Raw genomic sequence first — 21,394 nt, 5'->3', positions numbered from 1 at the left:
CAGACAGGGCGACAGACAGACAGACAGGGCGACAGACAGGGCGACAGACAGACAGACAGGACGACAGACAGGGCGACAGACAGGGCGACAGACAGGGCGACAGACAGGGCGACAGACAGGGCGACAGACAGACAGGGCGACAGACAGAAAGACAGACAGGGCGACAGGGCGACAGACAGGGCGACAGACAGACAGAGCGACAGGGCGACAGACAGACAGACAGACAGGGCGACAGACAGGGGAAGCAGGGACACAAGGGAGCGTCTGGTCTGCGCCACCCGCAGTCTCACCGTCGATGATTCTCTTGACCCTCCAGATGCGCAGGGTGATGATGAGGCTGATGGCGTCCCAGGGACTGCTGGGGCCGTTGGCTACCGTGGAGGCTACCATAGGGGCCAGGGACAATACGATGACTGCCCCGTCAAACACCTGCAGGGAGCAGACACCCAGACACCTATTACACGCTGTCATTAGGAGATATTACACGCTGTCATTAGGAGATATTCCACGCTGTCATTAGGAGATATTACACGCTGTCATTAGGAGATATTCCACGCTGTCATTAGGAGATATTACACGCTGTCATTAGGAGATATTACACGCTGTCATTAGGAGATATTACACGCTGTCATTAGGAGATATTCCACACTGTCATTAGGAGATATTACACGCTGTCATTAGGAGATATTCCACGCTGTCATTAGGAGATATTACACGCTGTCATTAGGAGATATTCCACGCTGTCATTAGGAGATATTCCACGCTGTCATTAGGAGATATTACACGCTGTCATTAGGAGATATTACACGCTGTCATTAGGAGATATTCCACGCTGTCATTAGGAGATATTCCACGCTGTCATTAGGAGATATTACACGCTGTCATTAGGAGATATTCCACGCTGTCATTAGGAGATATTACACGCTGTCATTAGGAGATATTCCACACTGTCATTAGGAGATATTACACGCTGTCATTAGGAGATATTCCACGCTGTCATTAGGAGATATTACACGCTGTCATTAGGAGATATTCCACGCTGTCATTAGGAGATATTCCACGCTGTCATTAGGAGATATTACACGCTGTCATTAGGAGATATTCCACGCTGTCATTAGGAGATATTACACGCTGTCATTAGGAGATATTACACGCTGTCATTAGGAGATATTCCACGCTGTCATTAGGAGATATTACACGCTGTCATTAGGAGATATTCCACGCTGTCATTAGGAGATATTACACGCTGTCATTAGGAGATATTACACGCTGTCATTAGGAGATATTCCACGCTGTCATTAGGAGATATTACACGCTGTCATTAGGAGATATTCCACGCTGTCATTAGGATATATTACACGCTGTCATTAGGAGACAATCCACACTGTCATTAGGAGATATTCCACACTGTCATTAGGAGATATTCCACACTGTCATTAGGAGATATTCCACACTGTCATTAGGAGATATTCCACACTGTCATTAGGAGATATTCCACACTGTCATTAGGAGATATTACACACTGTCATTAGGAGATATTACACACTGTCATTAGGAGATAATACACACTGTCATTAGAAGATATTACACACTGTCATTAGGAGATATTACACACTATCATTAGGAGATAAAACACACTGTCATTAGGAGATATTACACACGGTCATTAAAGGAGATATTACACACGGTCATTAAAGGAGATATTACACACTGTCATTAGGAGATATTACACACTGTTATTAGGAGATATTACACACAGTCATTAGGATATATTACACACTGTCATTAGGATATATTACACACTGTCATTAGGAGATATTACACACTGTCATTAGGAGATATTACACACTGTCATTAGGAGATATTACACTCTGTCATTAGGAGATATTACACACTGTTATTAGGAGATATTACACACTGTCATTAGGATATATTACACACTGTCATTAGGATATATTACACACTGTCATTAGGAGATATTACACACTGTCATTAGGAGATATTACACTCTGTCATTAGGAGATATTACACACGGTCATTAGGAGATATTACACACTGTCATTAGGAGATATTACACACTGTTATTAGGAGATATTACACACGGTCATTAAAGGAGATATTACACACTGTCATTAGGAGATATTACACACTGTTATTAGGAGATTTTACACACTGTCATTAGGATATATTACACACTGTCATTAGGATATATTACACACTGTCATTAGGAGATATTACACTCTGTCATTAGGAGATATTCCACACTATCATTAGGAGATATTACACACTGTCATTAGGATATATTACACACTGTCATTAGGAGATATTACACACTGTCATTAGGAGATATTACACACTGTCATTAGGAGATATTACACACTGTTATTAGGAGATATTACACACTGTTATTAGGAGATATTACACACTGTCATTAGGATATATTACACGCTGTCATTAGGAGATATACCATGCTGTCATTAGGAGATATTACACACTGTCATTAGGAGATATTACACACTGTCATTAGGAGATATTACACACTGTCATTAGGAGATATTACACACTGTCATTAGGAGATATACCATGCTGTCATTAGGATATATTACACACTGTCATTAGGAGATATACCATGCTGTCATTAGGAGATATTACACACTGTCATTAGGATATATTACACACTGTCATTAGGAGATATTACACACTGTTATTAGGAGATATTACACACTGTCATTAGGATATATTACACACTGTCATTAGGAGATATTACACACTGTTATTAGGAGATATTACACACTGTCATTAGGAGATATTACACACTGTCATTAGGAGATATTACACACTGTCATTAGGAGATATTACACACTGTCATTAGGAGATATTACACACTGTCATTAGGAGATATTACACACTGTCATTAGGAGATATTACACACTGTCATTAGGATATATTACACACTGTCATTAGGATATAGTACACACTGTCATTAGGAGATATTACACACTGTCATTAGGAGATATTACACTCTGTCATTAGGAGATATTCCACACTGTCATTAGGAGATATTACACACTGTTATTAGGAGATATTACACACTGTCATTAGGAGATATTACACACTGTCATTAGGAGATATTATACACTGTCATTAGGAGATATACCATGCTGTCATTAGGAGATATTACACACTGTCATTAGGAGATATTACACACTGTCATTAGGAGATATACCATGCTGTCATTAGGAGATATTACACACTGTCATTAGGAGATATTACACACTGTCATTAGGAGTTATTACACACTGTCATTAGGATATATACCATGCTGTCATTAGGAGATATTACACACTGTCATTAGGAGATATTACACACTGTTATTAGGATATATTACACACTGTCATTAGGAGATATTACACACTATCATTAGGATATATTACACACTGTCATTAGGAGATATTACACACTGTCATTAGGAGATATTACACACTGTCATTAGGAGATATTACACACTGTCATTAGGAGATATTACACACTGTCATTAGGAGATATTACACACTATCATTAGGATATATTACACACTGTCATTAGGAGATATTACACACTGTTATTAGGAGATATTACACACTGTCATTAGGAGATATAACACACTGTTATTAGGAGATATTACACACTGTTATTAGGAGATATACCATGCTGTCATTAGGAGATATTACACACTGTTATTAGGAGATATTACACACTGTTATTAGGATATATAACACACTGTTATTAGGAGATATTACACACTGTTATTAGGATATATAACACACTATCATTAGGATATATTACACACTGTTATTAGGAGATATTACACACTGTCATTAGGAGATATTACACACTGTCATTAGGAGATATAACACACTGTCATTAGGAGATATTACACACTGTTATTAGGAGATATACCATGCTGTCATTAGGAGATATTACACACTGTTATTAGGAGATATTACACACTGTTATTAGGAGATATAACACACTGTTATTAGGAGATATTACACACTGTTATTAGGAGATATAACACACTGTCATTAGGAGATATTACACACTGTTATTAGGAGATATTACACACTGTCATTAGGATATATTACACACTGTCATTAGGATATATTACACACTGTCATTAGGAGATATTACACACTGTTATTAGGAGATATACCATGCTGTCATTAGGAGATATTACACACTGTCATTAGGAGATATAACACACTGTTATTAGGAGATATTACACACTGTTATTAGGAGATATTACACACTGTCATTAGGAGATATAACACACTGTTATTAGGAGATATTACACACTGTTATTAGGAGATATACCATGCTGTCATTAGGAGATATTACACACTGTTATTAGGAGATATTACACACTGTTATTAGGAGATATAACACACTGTTATTAGGAGATATTACGCACTGTTATTAGGAGATATAACACACTATCATTAGGATATATTACACACTGTTATTAGGAGATATTACACACTGTCATTAGGAGATATAACACACTGTCATTAGGAGATATTACACACTGTTATTAGGAGATATACCATGCTGTCATTAGGAGATATTACACACTGTCATTAGGAGATATTACATTGAGGTTTATTATATGAGGAAGATTACAATGCACGTAGACTTTTTGGCAGCATTTAACAGTTAACAATTGTAATGTGAATTGATTTGAGGGAAAAAAATTGTTCAATGATAAAACTCATGATTTCTCGAGAGAAAGTTATTATATTTTCAGTACTTGCTATGAAGCTTGCGTAATTAATCTTACCTCTACTTTGTTCTCAATGTAGTCCCAAATCCCAAGGACTACAATCCTGAAGACTGTCTGTGAAAAGAGGGAGAGAAAGGATGGAAGGGGAGGAGAAAAGCCAAATACAACCTCTCCCATGATATGCTAAATATTCTCACTCTCCTCAGGTTTCAACACATCTACAACACATTCTGAAACGTCATTTGAATATGGACAAAAAAAGAGGACAAGTTACAGTCTCCATTTTTATACTGCTGCTGTGAACGTAGGCTTTCTTTGACTCAAGCCTTCCTATCTACATGGTCACAGAAAGTAACATATACAGTTGAAGTCGGAAGTTTACATACACCTTAGCCAAATATATTTAAACTCAGTTTTTCACAATTCCTGACATTTAATCCTAGTAAAAATTCCCTGTCTTAGGTCAGTTAGGATCACCACTTTATTTTAAGAATGTGAAATATCAGAATAGTAGAGCGAATTATTTTTTTCAGCTTTTATTTCTTTCATCACATTCCCAGTGGGTCAGAAGTTTACATACACTCAATTAGTATTTGGTAGAATTTCCTTTAAATTGTTTAACTTAGGTCAAACGTTTCAGGTAGCTTTCCACAAGCTTCCCACAATAAGTTGGGTGAATTTTGACCCATTCTGTAACGGTTTTCTTCTATCTCCTCCTCTGACGAGGAGGTGTAGCAAGGATCGGACCAAAATGCAGCGTGGTTGTTATTCATGGTATTTTAATGAAGAAAAACTATACATGAATAAACTAACAAAACAATAAACGTGTGAAAACCTACACAGCCTATCTGGTGACAACAAACACAAAGACAGGAACAATCACCCATGAAACACTCAAAGAATATGGCTGCCTAAATATGGTTCCCAATCAGAGACAACGATAAACACCTGCCTCTGATTGAGAACCACTCCAGGCAGCCATAGAATTTGCTAGAGAACCCCACTAAGCCACAATCCCAATACCTACAAAAAACCCAAGACAAAACACACCACATAAATAAACCCATGTCACACCCTGGCCTGACCAAAATAATAAAGAAAACACAAAATACTAAGACCAGGGCGTGACACATTCCTCCTGACAGAGCTAGTGTAACTGAGTCAGGTTTGTAGGTCTCCCTGCTCGCACACGCTTTTTCAGTTCGGCCCACAAATGTTCTATGGGATTGAGGTCAGGGATTTGTGATGGCCACTCCAATACCTTGACTTTGTTGTCCTTAAGCCATTTTGCCACAACTTTGGAAGTATGCTCGGGGTCATTGTCCATTTGGAAGATCCATTTGCAAACAAGCTTTAACTTCCTGACTGATGTCTTGAGATGTTGCTTCAATATATCCACATCATTTTCCTTCCTCATGACGCCATCTATTTTGTGAAGTGCACCAGTCACTCCTTCAGCAAAGCACCCCCACAACATGATGCTGCCACCCCTGTGCTTCACGGTTGGGTGTTCTTTGGCTTGCAAGCTTCCCCCTTCTTCCTCCAAACATAACGATGGTCATTATGCCAAACGGTTATAATTTTGTTCAGACCAGAGGACATTTCTCCAAAAGGTACGATCTTTGTCCCCATGTGCAGTTGAAATGGCAGTTTTGGAGCAATGGCTTCTTCCTTGCTGAGCGGCCATTCAGGTTATGTCGATATAGGACTCGTTTTCCTGTTGATAAAGATACTTTTGAACCTGTTTTCCCCCGGCATCTTCACAAGGTCCTTTCGCACCAAAGTACATTCATCTCTAGGAGACAGAATGCCTCCTTCTTGAGCGGTATGATGGCTGCGTGGTCCCATGGTGTTTATACTTGCGTACTATTGTTTGTACAGATGAACGTGGTACCTTCAGGTGTTTAGAAATTGCTCCCAAGGATGAACCAGACTTGTGGATGTCTACAATTTGGCTGATTTCTTTTGATTTTCCAATGATGTCAAACAAAGAGGCACTGAGCTTGAAGGTAGGCCTTGAAATACATCCACAGGTACAGCTCCAATTGACTCAAATGATGTCAATTAGCCTATCAGAAGCTTCTAAAGCCATGACATAATTTCCAAGCTGTTTAAAGGCACAGTCAACTCAGCGTATGTAAACCTCTGACCCACCGGAATTGTGATACAGTGAATTATAAGTGAAATAATCTGTCTGTAAACTATTTTGGAAAAAATGACGTGTGTAATGCACAAAGTAGATGTCCTAACCGACTTGCCAAAACTATAGTTTGTTAACTTCTTGAGTGTAGGGTGCAGGATTTTTGTTTTTGGCAAAAAAAATTGAAACTGCCTATTTCTCAGGCCCAGAAACTAGAATATGCATATAATTGTCAGATTAGGATAGAAAACACTCTAAAGTTTCCAAAACTGTCAAAATATTGTCTGTGATTATAACAGAACTGATATTGCAGGCGAAAACCTGAGGAAAATCAAACCAGGAAGTGCTGTTTTTCCTGAAAGCATCCATTGGATGCCTTGCCTTCATTTAAAGGGATATCAACCAGATTAATTTTCCTATGGCTTCCTCAAGGTGTAAACAGTCTTTAGACATAGTTTCAGGCTTTTATTTTGAAAAATGAGCGAGAAAGATGACATCGCATCAGTGATAGCTGGGTGTTAGCACAGTTTTGCTTGCGCAACAGAGTGGGGCAGCCATTGTCTTTCCCTCTCCTATTGAAAAAGCGACAGTTACGGTTGATATATTATCAATTATATATTTTAAAAAGAAGCAGAGGATTGATTATAAAAAACTTTGACATGTTTCTGTGGACATTACGGATACTATTTGGAATTGTCGTCTGCGATGTCATGACCGCTCGAGCCTGTGGATTTCTGAACATAACGTGCCAAACAAATGGAGGTATTTTGGATATAAAAATAATCTTTATGGAACAAAAGGAACATTTATTGTGTAACTGGAAGTCTCGTGAGTGCAAACATCCGAAGATCTTCAAAGGTAAGCGATTTTGTAACGGTTCTCTTGGGGTGAAGTAGAGGCGGACCAAAACGCAGCGTGATTATATTGATTCATGTTTAATAAACAAAGATAAACACGAACACTACAAAACAATAAACGTGGAAAACCAAAAACAGCCCTGTCTGGTGCAAAACACAGAGACAGGAACAATCACCCACAAACACACAGTGAAACCCAGGCTACCTAAGTATGTTTCTCAATCAGAGACAATTAATGACACCTGCCTCTGATTGAGAACCATACTAGGCCGAAACATAGAAATACCCCAAAACATAGAAAAACAAACATAGACTGCCCACCCAACTCACGCCCTGACCATACTAAATAAATACAAAACAAATGAAATAAAGGTCAGAACGTGACAGTATCCCCCCCCCCAAATGTGTGGACTCCGGCCGCAAAACCTTAACCTATAGGGGAGGGTCTGGGTGGGCGTCTGTCCGCGGTGGCGGCTCTGGCGCTAGGCGCGGACCCCACTTCACCATTGTCTTAGTCCGCCTTATTGCGTGCTTCCATGGCCTCCTAACCACGGCGACCCCTCTAAATGACCCCACTGGACTGAGGGGCAGCTCGGGACAGAGGGGCGGAAGCTCTGGACAGAGGGGCGGAAGCTCTTGGCTGATGGGCGGAAGCTCTGGGCTGAGGGGCTCTGGCGGCTCTGGGCTGAGGGGCTCTGGCGGCTCTGGGCTGAGGGGCTCTGGCGGCTCTGGGCTGAGGGGCTCTGGCGGCTCTTGGCTGAGGGGCTCTGGCGGCTCTTGGCTGACTGGTGGCACTGGCGGCCCCTGGCTGCCTGGCGGCACTCGCGGCCCCTGGCTGACTGGCGGCCCCTGGCTGACTGGCGGCACTGGCGGCCCCTGGCTGACTGGCGGCACAGGCGGCGCGGGGCAGACTGGCGGCGCTGGGCAGACGGGTGGCTCAGGCGGCGCTGGGCAGATGGGTGGCTCAGATGGCGCTGGGCAGACGGGAAGCTCCGGCAACGCTGGGCAGACGGGAAGCTCCGGCAACGCTGGAGAGGAAGGCTCTGGCAGCGCTGGACTGAGTAGCTCTGGCGCCTCTGGACTGAGGGGCGGGAGCTCTGGTAGCGCCGAACAGGCGGGAGACTCCGACAGCGCTGGAGAGGAGGAAGGCTCTGGCAGCGCTGGACAGGCGGGAGCCTCTGTAAGGATGAGCCAGAGAGACAGCCTGGTGCGGGGGGCTGCCACCCTGGTGCGTGGAGGTGGTGACGGATAGACCGGACCGTGCAGGCGTACTGGAGCTCTTGAGCACCGAGCCTGCCCAACCTTACCCGGTTGAATGGTCCCGGTCGCCCTGCCAGTGCGGCGAGGTGGAATAGCCCGCACTGGGCTATGCAGGCGAACCGGGGACACAGTGCGCAAGGCTGGTGCCATGTAAGCCGGCCCAAGGAGACGCACTGGAGACCAGATGCGTAGAGCCGGCTTCATGGCACTTGGCTCGATGCCCACTCTAGCCCGGCCGATACGCGGAGATGGAATGTACCGCACCGGGCTATGCACCCGCACTGGGGACACCGTGCGCTTCACAGCATAACACGGTGCCTGCCCGTCTCTCCAGCCCCTCGGTAAGCACAGGAAGTTGGCGTAGGTCTCCTACCTGGCCTCGCCATACTCCCTGTGAGCCCCCCCCCCAAGAAATTTTTGGGCTCTCGGGCTACCATCCATGCCACCGTGCTGCCTCCTCATACCAGCGCCTCTCCGCCTTCGCCGCCTCCAGCTCTTCTTTGGGGCGGCGATATTCTCCAGGCTGTGCCCAGGGTCCTTTACCATCCAACTCAGCCTCCCATGTCCATTCCTCTTTTCGCTGCTGTTGATGTTGCCCGTATCCACGGCGCTTTGTCCTGTTGTGGTGGGTGATTCTGTAACGGTTCTCTTGGGGTGAAGTAGAGGCGGACCAAAACGCAGCGTGATTATATTGATTCATGTTTAATAAACAAAGATAAACACTACAAAACAATAAACGTGGAAAACCAAAAACAGCCCTGTCTGGTGCAAAACACAGAGACAGGAACAATCACCCACAAACACACAGTGAAACCCAGGCTACCTAAGTATGATTCTCAATCAGAGACAACTAATGACACCTGCCTCTGATTGAGAACCATACTAGGCCGAAACATAGAAATACCCCAAAACATAGAAAAACAAACATAGACTGCCCACCCAACTCACGCCCTGATCATACTAAATAAATACAAAACAAAGGAAATAAAGGTCAGAACGTGACAGATTTAATCTATTGCTTTTCTGACCTTCATGACCAATCTACTTGGCTGCTAGTGTTTGTAATATTTAGTCTACTGAGAGAGATGTTCTTACATAAATGCTTGTTATGCTTTCGCCGAAAAGCTGTATTGAAAACTGACACGCCAGGTGGATTAACAACGAGCTAAACTAAGTTTTGCTATATTGCACTTGTGATTTTGTAAAAATTAAAAATTTGTAGTAATTTAATTTGAATTTGGCGCACTGCAATTCAGCGGGTGTTGATGAAAATGATCCCGCTAAAGGGATGGGTTCAAAATGTGTGGAGTGGTTGAAAACGTGTTTTAATGACTCCAACCTAAGTGTATGTAAACTTCCCACTTCAACTGTATCTTTGAAGGGTACTTTTTACAAGTCTTTCGATCAATTAGAATGTGGGAAAGGATATTGATCCTGAACACTGTACAATGGCCCTCCTAATTGTCTGATCTTACCTGATCCATTACATACATCTACTGTATGTACAGTAACACACACTAGTGTTGGGTTGGGGGGTTCCTTTATTTTGAAAAGGAGGATGATAGAGTTACATTCTAATCTGGGTTGGGAGGGTGCTTTATTTTGAAAAGGAGGATGATAGAGTTACATTCTAATCAGGGTTGGGAGGGTCCTTTATTTTGAAAAGGAGGATAATAGAGATACATTCTAATCAGGGTTGGGAGGGTCCTTTTTTTTGAAAAGGAGGTTGATAGAGTTACATTCTAATCAGGGTTGGGAGGGTCCTTTATTTTGAAAAGGAGGATGTTAGAGTTACAATCTAATCATGATGGGTGACAATGGGCCATTCCCATCTGACACCTTTCATCTATAGTGTCAGGGAGTGTTATAAGGTGTTGGGTGGATCATATGACTGTAACCCAAGCCCTAAACTTGTTAACCTCCTCTTGAATTATTACTTAACCCTGTGTGTGTGTGTGTGTGTGTGTGTGTGTGTGTGTGTGTGTGTGTGTGTGTGTGTGTGTGTGTGTGTGTGTGTGTGTGTGTGTGTGTGTGTGTGTATGTGTGTGTGTGTGTGTGTGTATGTGTGTGTGTGTGTGTGTGTGTGTGTGTGTGTGTGTGTGTATGTGTGTGTGTGTCTGTGTGTGTGTGTGTGTGTGTGTGTGTGTGTGTGTGTGTGTGTGTGTGTGTGTGTGTGTGTGTGTGTGTGTGTGTGTGTGTGTGTGTGTGTGTGTGTATGTATGTGTGTGTGTATGTGGGTGTGTGTGTGTGTGTGTGTGTGGTGTGTGTGTGTGTGTGTGTGTGTGTGTGTGTGTGTGTGTGTGTGTGTGTGTGTGTGTGTGTGTGTGTGTGTGTGTGTGTCTGTGTGTGTGTGTGTGTGTGTGTGGTGTGTGTGTGTGTGTGTGTGTGTGTGTGTGTATGTGTGTGTGTGTCTGTGTGTGTGTGTGTGTGTGTGTGTGTGTGTGTGTGTGTGTGTGTATGTGTGTGTGTGTGTGTTTGTGTGTGTGTGTGTGTGTGTGTGTATGTGTGTGTGTGTGTGTGTGTGTGTGTGTGTATGTGTGTGTGTGTGTGTCATTACCTCAGTGAAGAAGAGTGAAAGGATGGCAAGGCTGATCCAATGGATGACGCTGGCAAATTGAATAGCATTGGCAACTGGAATAAATAACAAAAGAGAAAAATATGGATATTAAAGGACGATTCCACTTTTACTGCTTGTCTTAATGGAATCAAGAGCAACACTACCATGTCCTGTGAATGTCTACATCTGTCCAACCATATTTATTTTTTCTCAAAATCTGGCAGAAGAATGGTGCATTGACATTACATCATGCCTTTTACCACTATTCCTCATTTCCATCTAACAGTGTTGTGAATGCTCCCGCTCTACTTCTCCTTCCCCATCCATCAGTCCATCAGCCCATTTATCCCTCCCTTTATCTCCCTGTATCCCCCCATCTCCCCCATCCTCCTCCCCTTCTTCCTACTCCCTCCATGTGTCTTCCAGAGCTGGCAACAGGACAGCCAGGACAGTCGGAGTCTATGGTAATGCATCTGTGACTGGTGTCCTGTCGTGTCCAGAGCAGAGAGAGGATCATCTGTCAATACAGACCTGTCTCTTGAGGTGCGTCTCAAACTGTGTCCTATTCCCTGTATAGTGCACTTCTTTTGATCAGGGTACAAAGGGTTCTGGTCAAAAGTAGTGCAGTATATAGGGGATGGGATACCATTCGGTACGTAACCTTGGCTTACAGTCCGTAATGTAATGCGATGATGACAACTGCCCAGACAGTCAGTGCTGTTGAGTAGAGACCAGTTCATAGACTCATTTACTATCCCGGTTGGCAATGCTGTTTCTCTCTCATATGGGCCTTTTAGTCGCCGTAGTTTCCTCTCATTGGTAAGAAATGTAATCATGTTTATAAAACAGGTTGGAACGCATGTTAATGCAGCATCATGATAATTGTCTCTATGGGCTGTAATCCCAAAACATGCGTCACAGAATCAAGGAAGCACAGGACTACCCAAGTCTAACTTTCTACAGTCACTAGAACACAGTGTATAAGGATCCTCCTTTACTGTCAATGGGAAAGATAGTTACATTGTAGATGCTTGGTGTCTATGAGGAGTTCCAGGGTCAAGAAGACCACCACCAGGATGACCAGGGCCACCAGGAAACAGTTGAAGCCTGCACTGAGCAGACACACCTGCCACAGGGCTACCCTCCGCCCACAGCACGGCTTCAACCAGTTAGACCTGGAGAGAAGGAGAGAGGAGAAAGGAGGAGAGAGGGATAGAGGAGAGAGGAGGAGAGAGGGATAGAGGAGAGAGGAGGAGGAGAGGGGAGGAGGAGAGGGGTAGAGGAGATGGGAGGAGGAGAGAGGGGTAGAGGAGAGAGGAGGAGGAGAGAGGGATAGAGGAGAGAGGAGGAGGAGAGAGGGATAGAGGGGAGAAGAGGAGGAGAAAGGGATAGAGGAGAGGGGAGGAGGAGAGAGGGATAGAGGAGGAGGAGAGAGGGAGAGAGGATAGAGGAGGAGAGAAGGAGAGAGGAGAAAGGAGGAGAGAGGGATAGAGGAGAGAGGAGGAGGAGAGAGGGATAGAGGAGAGAGGAGGAGGAGAGAGGGATAGAGGAGAGAGGAGGAGGAGAGGAATAGAGGAGGAGGAGAGAGGGATAGAGAGAGGAGGAGGAGAGAGGGATAGAGGAGAGAGGAGGAGGAGGAGAGAGGGTTAGAGGAGAGAGGAGGAGGAGAGAGGGATAGAGAGAGGAGGGGGAGAGAGAGGGATAGAGGAGAGAGGAGGAGGAGAGAGGGATAGAGGAGGAGGAGAGAGGGATAGAGGAGAGACGAGAGAGGAGGAGGAGAGAGGGATAGAGGAGGAGGAGAGACGGATAGAGAGAGGAGGAGGAGAGAGGGATAGAGGAGAGATGAGGAGGAGGAGAGAGGGATAGAGGAGAGAGGAGGAGGAGAGAGGGATAGAGAGAGGATGAGGAGAGAGGGATAGAGGAGAGAGGAGGAGGAGGAGAGAGGGATAGAGGAGAGAGGAGGAGGAGAGAGGGATAGAGAGAGGAGGAGGAGAGAGGGATAGAGAGAGGAGGAGGAGAGAGGGATAGATGAGAGAGGAGGAGGAGAGAGGGATAGAGGAGAGAGGAGGAGGAGAGAGGGATAGAGGAGGAGGAGAGAGGGATAGAGAGAGGAGGAGTAGAGAGGGATAGAGGAGAGAGGAGGAGGAGGAGAGAGAGGGATAGAGGAGAGAGGAGGAGGAGGAGGAGAGAGGGATAGAGGAGAGAGGAGGAGGAGAGAGGGATAGAGGAGGAGGAGAGAGGGATAGAGAGAGGATGAGGAGAGAGGGATAGAGGAGAGAGGAGGAGGAGGAGAGAGGGATAGAGGAGAGAGGAGGAGGAGAGAGGGATAGAGAGAGGAGGAGGAGAGAGGGATAGGAGAGAGGAGGAGGAGAGAGGGATAGAGGAGGAGGAGGAGAGAGGGATAGAGAGAGGAGGAGGAGAGAGGGATAGAGGAGAGAGGAGAAGGAGAGAGGGATAGAGGAGAGAGGAGGAGGAGGAGAGAGGGATAGAGGAGAGAGGAGGAGGAGAGAGGGATAGAGGAGGAGGAGAGAGGGATAGAGAGAGGAGGAGGAGAGAGAGGGATAGAGGAGAGAGGAGGAGGAGAGAGGGATAGAGGAGGAGGAGAGAGGGATAGAGGAGAGAGGAGAGAGGAGGAGGAGAGAGGGATAGAGGAGGAGGAGAGAGGGATAGAGGAGAGATGAGGAGGAGGAGAGAGGGATAGAGGAGAGAGGAGGAGGAGAGAGGGATAGAGGAGGAGGAGAGATGGATAGAGAGAGGATGCGGAGAGAGGGATAGAGGAGAGAGGAGGAGGAGAGAGGGATAGAGAGAGGAGGAGGAGAGAGGGATAGAGAGAGGAGGAGGAGAGAGGGATAGAGGAGAGAGGAGGAGGAGAGAGGGATAGAGGAGAGAGGCGGAGGAGAGAGGGATAGAGAGAGGAGGAGGAGAGAGGGATAGGAGAGAGGAGGAGGAGAGAGGGATAGAGGAGAGAGGAGGAGGAGAGAAGGATAGAGGAGGAGGAGAGGAGAGGAGGAGGAGAGAGGGATAGAGGAGGAGGAGAGAGGGATAGAGAGAGGAGGAGGAGAGAGGGATAGAGGAGAGAGGAGGAGGAGAGAGGGATAGAGGAGGAGAGGAGGAGGAGAGAGGGATAAAGGAGGAGGAGAGAGGGATAGAGGAGGAGGAGAGAAGGATAGAGGAGGAGAGGAGGAGGAGAGAGGGATAGAGGAGAGAGGAGGAGGAGAGAGGGATAGAGGAGGAGGAGAGGAGGAGGAGAGAGGGATAGAGGAGAGAGGAGAAGGAGAGGAGGAGGAGAGAGGGGTAGAGGAAAGAGGAGGAGGAGAGAGGGATAGAGGAGAGAGGAGGAGGAGAGGAGGAGGAGAGAGGGATAGAGAAGAGAGGGATAGAGGAGAGAGGGACTAGAGAGTCAGTGTTAGTACACCAAAGACAGGGAGAAAGTACTTGTTTACAGACACAGGTTTGTATTCACCATTTAATTCTTTCAAAGATCTTACTGTACCAACCGACTGTATGCTGACTGATGTTCCTTCTGTTTGCCAGCAGGGGGTGCTATTTAACACATATAACCGCATCAATGCAATGTAGTGAACCAGTTTCTAAACCCAACCTGGGTTTGTTGGGCCGGGGCAGTGGAGGCGGAAGAGTGTGAACAGAACAGAGGCTGCATTAAGACAGAAAGACACTGAGGCTCTTTGAGTTGGTGACTTGTCTCTCAGGCATATCAGTGAGAGGATTAGTAAAGCAACTCTATTCAGAGGGCAATGAAGGGGTTGACTATATATTAGAAGACTCCATACAACAGTAACACATTTCAAGTTAATGAAAGAAAACACATGGATAAAATCTTATACAGAGCTCTTTCCCAGACCCACTGTTCTCTCCCTCTATTAGCAGTGGGAGACAGACAGGAGAAACGATGCCAGAGCTCCAGCCAGAATGGAAACTTGGCTCGTCCTCTTCTACACCTTTCACTGCTCCCCATGCACTGGGCCTGGCATATATTGAGCTTGGCTAATCACACCACTTCTGTGATCATGTCTTCATTCCCTAGCATGGTGCTAATTAGAGCTAAAACAATCAGTCGCAGTGGGCAGAATCAGTGGCAGTGGGCAGAATCAGTGGCAGTGGGCAGAATCAGTGGCAGTGGGCAGAATCAGTGGCAGAGGGCAGAATCAGTGGCAGAGGGCAGAATCAGTGGCAGAGGGCAGAATCAGTGGCAGTGGGCAGAATCAGTGGCAGTGGGCAGAATCAGTGGCAGTGGGCAGAATCAGTGGCAGAGGGCGGAATCAGTGGCAGTGGGCAGAATCAGTGGCAGAGGGCAGAATCAGTGGCAGTGGGCAGAATCAGTGGCAGTGGGCAGAATCAGTGGCAGTGGGCAGAATCAGTGGCAGTGGGCAGAATCAGTGGCAGAGGGCAGAATCAGTGACGGTGGACAGAATCAGTGGCAGAGGGCAGAATCAGTGGCAGTGGGCAGAATCAGTGACGGTGGACAGAATCAGTGGCAGAGGGCAGAATCAGTGGCAGTGGGCAGAATCAGTGGCAGAGGGCAGAATCAGTGACGGTGGACAGAATCAGTGGCAGTGGGCAGAATCAGTGGCAGAGGGCAGAATCAGTGGCAGAGGGCAGAATCAGTGGCAGAGGGCAGAATCAGTGACGGTGGAAAGAATCAGTGGCAGAGGGCAGAATCAGTGACGGTGGACAGAATCAGTGGCAGAGGGCAGAATCAGTGGCAGTGGGCAGAATCAGTGGCAGTGGGCAGAATCAGTGACGGTGGACAGAATCAGTGGCAGAGGGCAGAATCAGTGGCAGAGGGCAGAATCAGTGGCAGAGGGCAGAATCAGTGGCAGAGGGCAGAATCAGTGGCAGAGGGCAGAATTAGTGGCAGTGGGCAGAATCAGTGACGGTGGACAGAATCAGTGGTAGTGGGCAGAATCAGTGGCAGAGGGCAGAATCAGTGACGGTGGACAGAATCAGTGGCAGAGGGCAGAATCAGTGGCAGAGGGCAGAATCAGTGACGGTGGAAAGAATCAGTGGCAGAGGGCAGAATCAATGACGGTGGACAGAATCAGTGGCAGAGGGCAGAATCAGTGGCAGTGGGCAGAATCAGTGGCAGTGGGCAGAATCAGTGACGGTGGACAGAATCAGTGACGGTGGACAGAATCAGTGGCAGAGGGCACAATCAGTGACGGTGGACAGAATCAATGACGGTGGACAGAATCAGTGGCAGTGGACAGAATCAGTGGCAGTGGGCAGAATCAGTGGCAGAGGGCAGAATCAGTGGCAGTGGGCAAAATCAGTGGCAGTGGGCAGAATCAGTGACGGTGGACAGAATCAGTGGCAGTGGACAGAATCAGTGGCAGAGGGCAGAATCAGTCACGGTGGACAGAATCAGTGACGGTGGACAGAATCAGTGGCAGTGGACAGAATCAGTGGCAGAGGGCAGAATCAGTGGCAGTGGGCAGAATCAGTGGCAGAGGGCAGAATCAGTGACGGTGGACAGAATCAGTGGCAGTGGGCAGAATCAGTGGCAGAGGGCAGAATCAGTGACGGTGGACAGAATCAGTGGCAGAGGGCAGAATCAGTGGCAGAGGGCAGAATCAGTGACGGTGGACAGAATCAGTGGCAGAGGGCAGGATCAGTGACGGTGGACAGAATCAGTGGCAGAGGGCAGAATCAGTGGCAGTGGGCAGAATCAGTGGCAGAGGGCAGAATCAGTGACGGTGGACAGAATCAGTGACGGTGGACAGAATCAGTGGCAGAGGGCAGAATCAGTGACGGTGGACAGAATCAGTGATGGTGGACAGAATCAGTGACGGTGGACAGAATCAGTGGCAGAGGGCAGAATCAGTGGCAGTGGACAGAATCAGTGGCAGAGGACAGAATCAGTGGCGGTGGGCAGAATCAGTGGCAGAGGACAGAATCAGTGGCGGTGGGCAGAATCAGTGGCAGAGGGCAGAATCAGTGGCAGTGGGCAGAATCAGTGACGGTGGACAGAATCAGTGGCAGAGGGCAGGATCAGTGACGGTGGACAGAATCAGTGGCAGAGGGCAGAATCAGTGGCAGTGGGCAGAATCAGTGGCAGAGGGCAGAATCAGTGACGGTGGACAGAATCAGTGACGGTGGACAGAATCAGTGGCAGAAGGCAGAATCAGTGACGGTGGACAGAATCAGTGATGGTGGACAGAATCAGTGACGGTGGACAGAATCAGTGGCAGAGGGCAGAATCAGTGACGGTGGACAGAATCAGTGACGGTGGACAGAATCAGTGGCAGTGGGCAGAATCAGTGACGGTGGACAGAATCAGTGACGGTGGACAGAATCAGTGGCAGTGGGCAGAATCAGTGGCAGAGGGCAGAATCAGTGGCAGTGGGCAGAATCAGTGGCAGTGGGCAGAATCAGTGACGGTGGACAGAATCAGTGGCAGTGGGCAGAATCAGTGGCAGTGGGCAGAATCAGTGGCAGTGGGCAGAATCAGTGGCAGTGGGCAGAATAAGTGGCAGAGGACAGAATCAGTGGCAGTGGACAGAATCAGTGGCAGTGGGCAGAATCAGTGGCAGTGGGCAGAATCAGTGACGGTGGACAGAATCAGTGGCAGAGGGCAGAATCAGTGGCAGTGGACAGAATCAGTGGCAGAGGACAGAATCAGTGGCGGTGGGCAGAATCAGTGGCAGAGGACAGAATCTGTGGCGGTGGGCAGAATCAGTGGCAGTGGGCAGAATCAGTGGCAGAGGGCAGAATCAGTGGCAGTGGGCAGAATCAGTGACGGTGGACAGAATCAGTGGCAGTGGGCAGAATCAGTGGCAGAGGGCAGAATCAGTGGCAGTGGGAAGAATCAGTGGCAGTGGGCAGAATCAGTGGCAGAGGGCAAAATCAGTGACGGTGGACAGAATCAGTGGCAGAGGGCAGAATCAGTGGCGGAGGGCAGAATCAGTGACGGTGGAAAGAATCAGTGGCAGAGGGCAGAATCAGTGACGGTGGACAGAATCAGTGACGGTGGACAGAATCAGTGGCAGTGGGCAGAATCAGTGACGGTGGACAGAATCAGTGATGGTGGACAGAATCAGTGACGGTGGACAGAATCAGTGGCAGTGGACAGAATCAGTGACGGTGGACAGAATCAGTGGCAGTGGACAGAATCAGTGGCAGAGGACAGAATCAGTGGCGGTGGGCAGAATCAGTGGCAGTGGGCAGAATCAGTGGCAGTGGGCAGAATCAGTGGCAGAGGGCAGAATCAGTGGCAGTGGGCAGAATCAGTGACGGTGGACAGAATCAGTGGCAGTGGGCAGAATCAGTGGCAGAGGGCAGAATCAGTGGCAGTGGGCAGAATCAGTGGCAGAGGGCAGAATCAGTGACGGTGGACAGAATCAGTGACGGTGGACAGAATCTGTGGCAGTGGGCAGAATCAGTGACGGTGGACAGAATCAGTGACGGTGGACAGAATCAGTGACAGTGGGCAGAATCAGTGGCAGAGGGCAGAATCAGTGACGGTGGACAGAATCAGTGACGGTGGACAGAATCAGTGGCGGTGGACAGAATCAGTGGCAGAGGGCAGAATCAGTGGCAGTGGGCAGAATCAGTGGCAGAGGGCAGAATCAGTGACGGTGGACAGAATCAGTGGCAGTGGGCAGAATCAGTGGCAGAGGGCAGAATCAGTGACGGTGGACAGAATCAGTGGCAGAGGGCAGAATCAGTGGCAGAGGGCAGAATCAGTGACGGTGGACAGAATCAGTGGCAGTGGGCAGAATCAGTGGCAGAGGACAGAATCAGTGGCAGTGGACAGAATCAGTGGCAGAGGGCAGAATCAGTGGCAGTGGGCAGAATCATTGACGGTGGACAGAATCAGTGGCAGAGGGCAGAATCAGTGGCAATGGACAGAATCAGTGGCAGAGGGCAGAATCAGTGACGGTGGACAGAATCAGTGGCAGAGGGCAGAATCAGTTACGGTGGACAGAATCAGTGGCAGAGGGCAGAATCAGTGGCAGAGGGCAGAATCTGTGGCAGAGGGCAGAATCAGTGACGGTGGACAGAATCAGTGACGGTGGACAGAATCAGTGACAGTGGGCAGAATCAGTGGCAGAGGGCAGAATCAGTGACGGTGGACAGAATCAGTGACGGTGGACAGAATCAGTGGCGGTGGACAGAATCAGTGGCAGAGGGCAGAATCAGTGGCAGTGGACAGAATCAGTGGCAGAGGGCAGAATCAGATCGGTGGACAGAATCAGTGGCAGTGGGCAGGATCATTGGCAGAGGGCAGAATCAGTGACGGTGGACAGAATCAGTGGCAGAGGGCAGAATCAGTGGCAGAGGGCAGAATCAGTGACGGTGGACAGAATCAGTGGCAGAGGGCAGGATCAGTGACAGTGGACAGAATCAGTGGCAGAGGGCAGAATCAGTGGCAGTGGGCAGAATCAGTGGCAGAGGGCAGAATCAGTGACGGTGGACAGAATCAGTGACGGTGGACAGAATCTGTGGCAGTGGGCAGAATCAGTGACGGTGGACAGAATCAGTGACGGTGGACAGAATCAGTGACAGTGGGCAGAATCAGTGGCAGAGGGCAGAATCAGTGACGGTGGACAGAATCAGTGACGGTGGACAGAATCAGTGGCGGTGGACAGAATCAGTGGCAGAGGGCAGAATCAGTGGCAGTGGGCAGAATCAGTGGCAGAGGGCAGAATCAGTGACGGTGGACAGAATCAGTGGCAGTGGGCAGAATCAGTGGCAGAGGGCAGAATCAGTGACGGTGGACAGAATCAGTGGCAGAGGGCAGAATCAGTGGCAGAGGGCAGAATCAGTGACGGTGGACAGAATCAGTGGCAGTGGGCAGAATCAGTGGCAGAGGACAGAATCAGTGGCAGTGGACAGAATCAGTGGCAGAGGGCAGAATCAGTGGCAGTGGGCAGAATCATTGACGGTGGACAGAATCAGTGGCAGAGGGCAGAATCAGTGGCAATGGACAGAATCAGTGGCAGAGGGCAGAATCAGTGACGGTGGACAGAATCAGTGGCAGTGGGCAGAATCAGTGGCAGAGGGCAGAATCAGTGGCAGTGGGAAGAATCAGTGGCAGTGGGCAGAATCAGTGGCAGAGGGCAGAATCAGTGACGGTGGACAGAATCAGTGGCAGAGGGCAGAATCAGTGGCGGAGGGCAGAATCAGTGACGGTGGAAAGAATCAGTGGCAGAGGGCAGAATCAGTGACGGTGGACAGAATCAGTGACGGTGGACAGAATCAGTGGCAGTGGGCAGAATCAGTGACGGTGGACAGAATCAGTGATGGTGGACAGAATCAGTGACGGTGGACAGAATCAGTGGCAGTGGACAGAATCAGTGACGGTGGACAGAATCAGTGGCAGTGGACAGAATCAGTGGCAGAGGACAGAATCAGTGGCGGTGGGCAGAATCAGTGGCAGTGGGCAGAATCAGTGGCAGTGGGCAGAATCAGTGGCAGAGGGCAGAATCAGTGGCAGTGGGCAGAATCAGTGACGGTGGACAGAATCAGTGGCAGTGGGCAGAATCAGTGGCAGAGGGCAGAATCAGTGGCAGTGGGCAGAATCAGTGGCAGAGGGCAGAATCAGTGACGGTGGACAGAATCAGTGACGGTGGACAGAATCTGTGGCAGTGGGCAGAATCAGTGACGGTGGACAGAATCAGTGACGGTGGACAGAATCAGTGACAGTGGGCAGAATCAGTGGCAGAGGGCAGAATCAGTGACGGTGGACAGAATCAGTGACGGTGGACAGAATCAGTGGCGGTGGACAGAATCAGTGGCAGAGGGCAGAATCAGTGGCAGTGGGCAGAATCAGTGGCAGAGGGCAGAATCAGTGACGGTGG

The 21,394-nt window shown here is 47.8% G+C and overlaps 1 protein-coding gene across 1 annotated transcript in view; it reads right to left on the bottom strand.

Moving 5' to 3' along the window:
• The window catches only part of LOC110526636 (transmembrane protein 266-like), a 103,454-nt gene that overhangs the window by 29,310 nt on the left and 52,750 nt on the right, over positions 1-21,394 (bottom strand). Inside the window, exons 4-7 of the mRNA XM_036963872.1 lie at positions 12,594-12,748; positions 11,574-11,647; positions 4,817-4,873; positions 291-429 (exon numbers count right to left, since the gene is read on the bottom strand). Of these exons, the coding sequence (XP_036819767.1) occupies positions 291-429; positions 4,817-4,873; positions 11,574-11,647; positions 12,594-12,748 (425 nt within the window). The remainder of the gene's footprint in view (positions 1-290; positions 430-4,816; positions 4,874-11,573; positions 11,648-12,593; positions 12,749-21,394) is intronic.

This window comes from Oncorhynchus mykiss, chromosome 26, assembly GCF_013265735.2.
Source record: "Oncorhynchus mykiss isolate Arlee chromosome 26, USDA_OmykA_1.1, whole genome shotgun sequence".
NCBI classification, from domain to species: domain Eukaryota; kingdom Metazoa; phylum Chordata; class Actinopteri; order Salmoniformes; family Salmonidae; genus Oncorhynchus; species Oncorhynchus mykiss.
The sequence above is the reverse complement of the archived record's forward strand: the minus strand, read 5'-3'. Positions and strand labels throughout refer to the sequence as shown.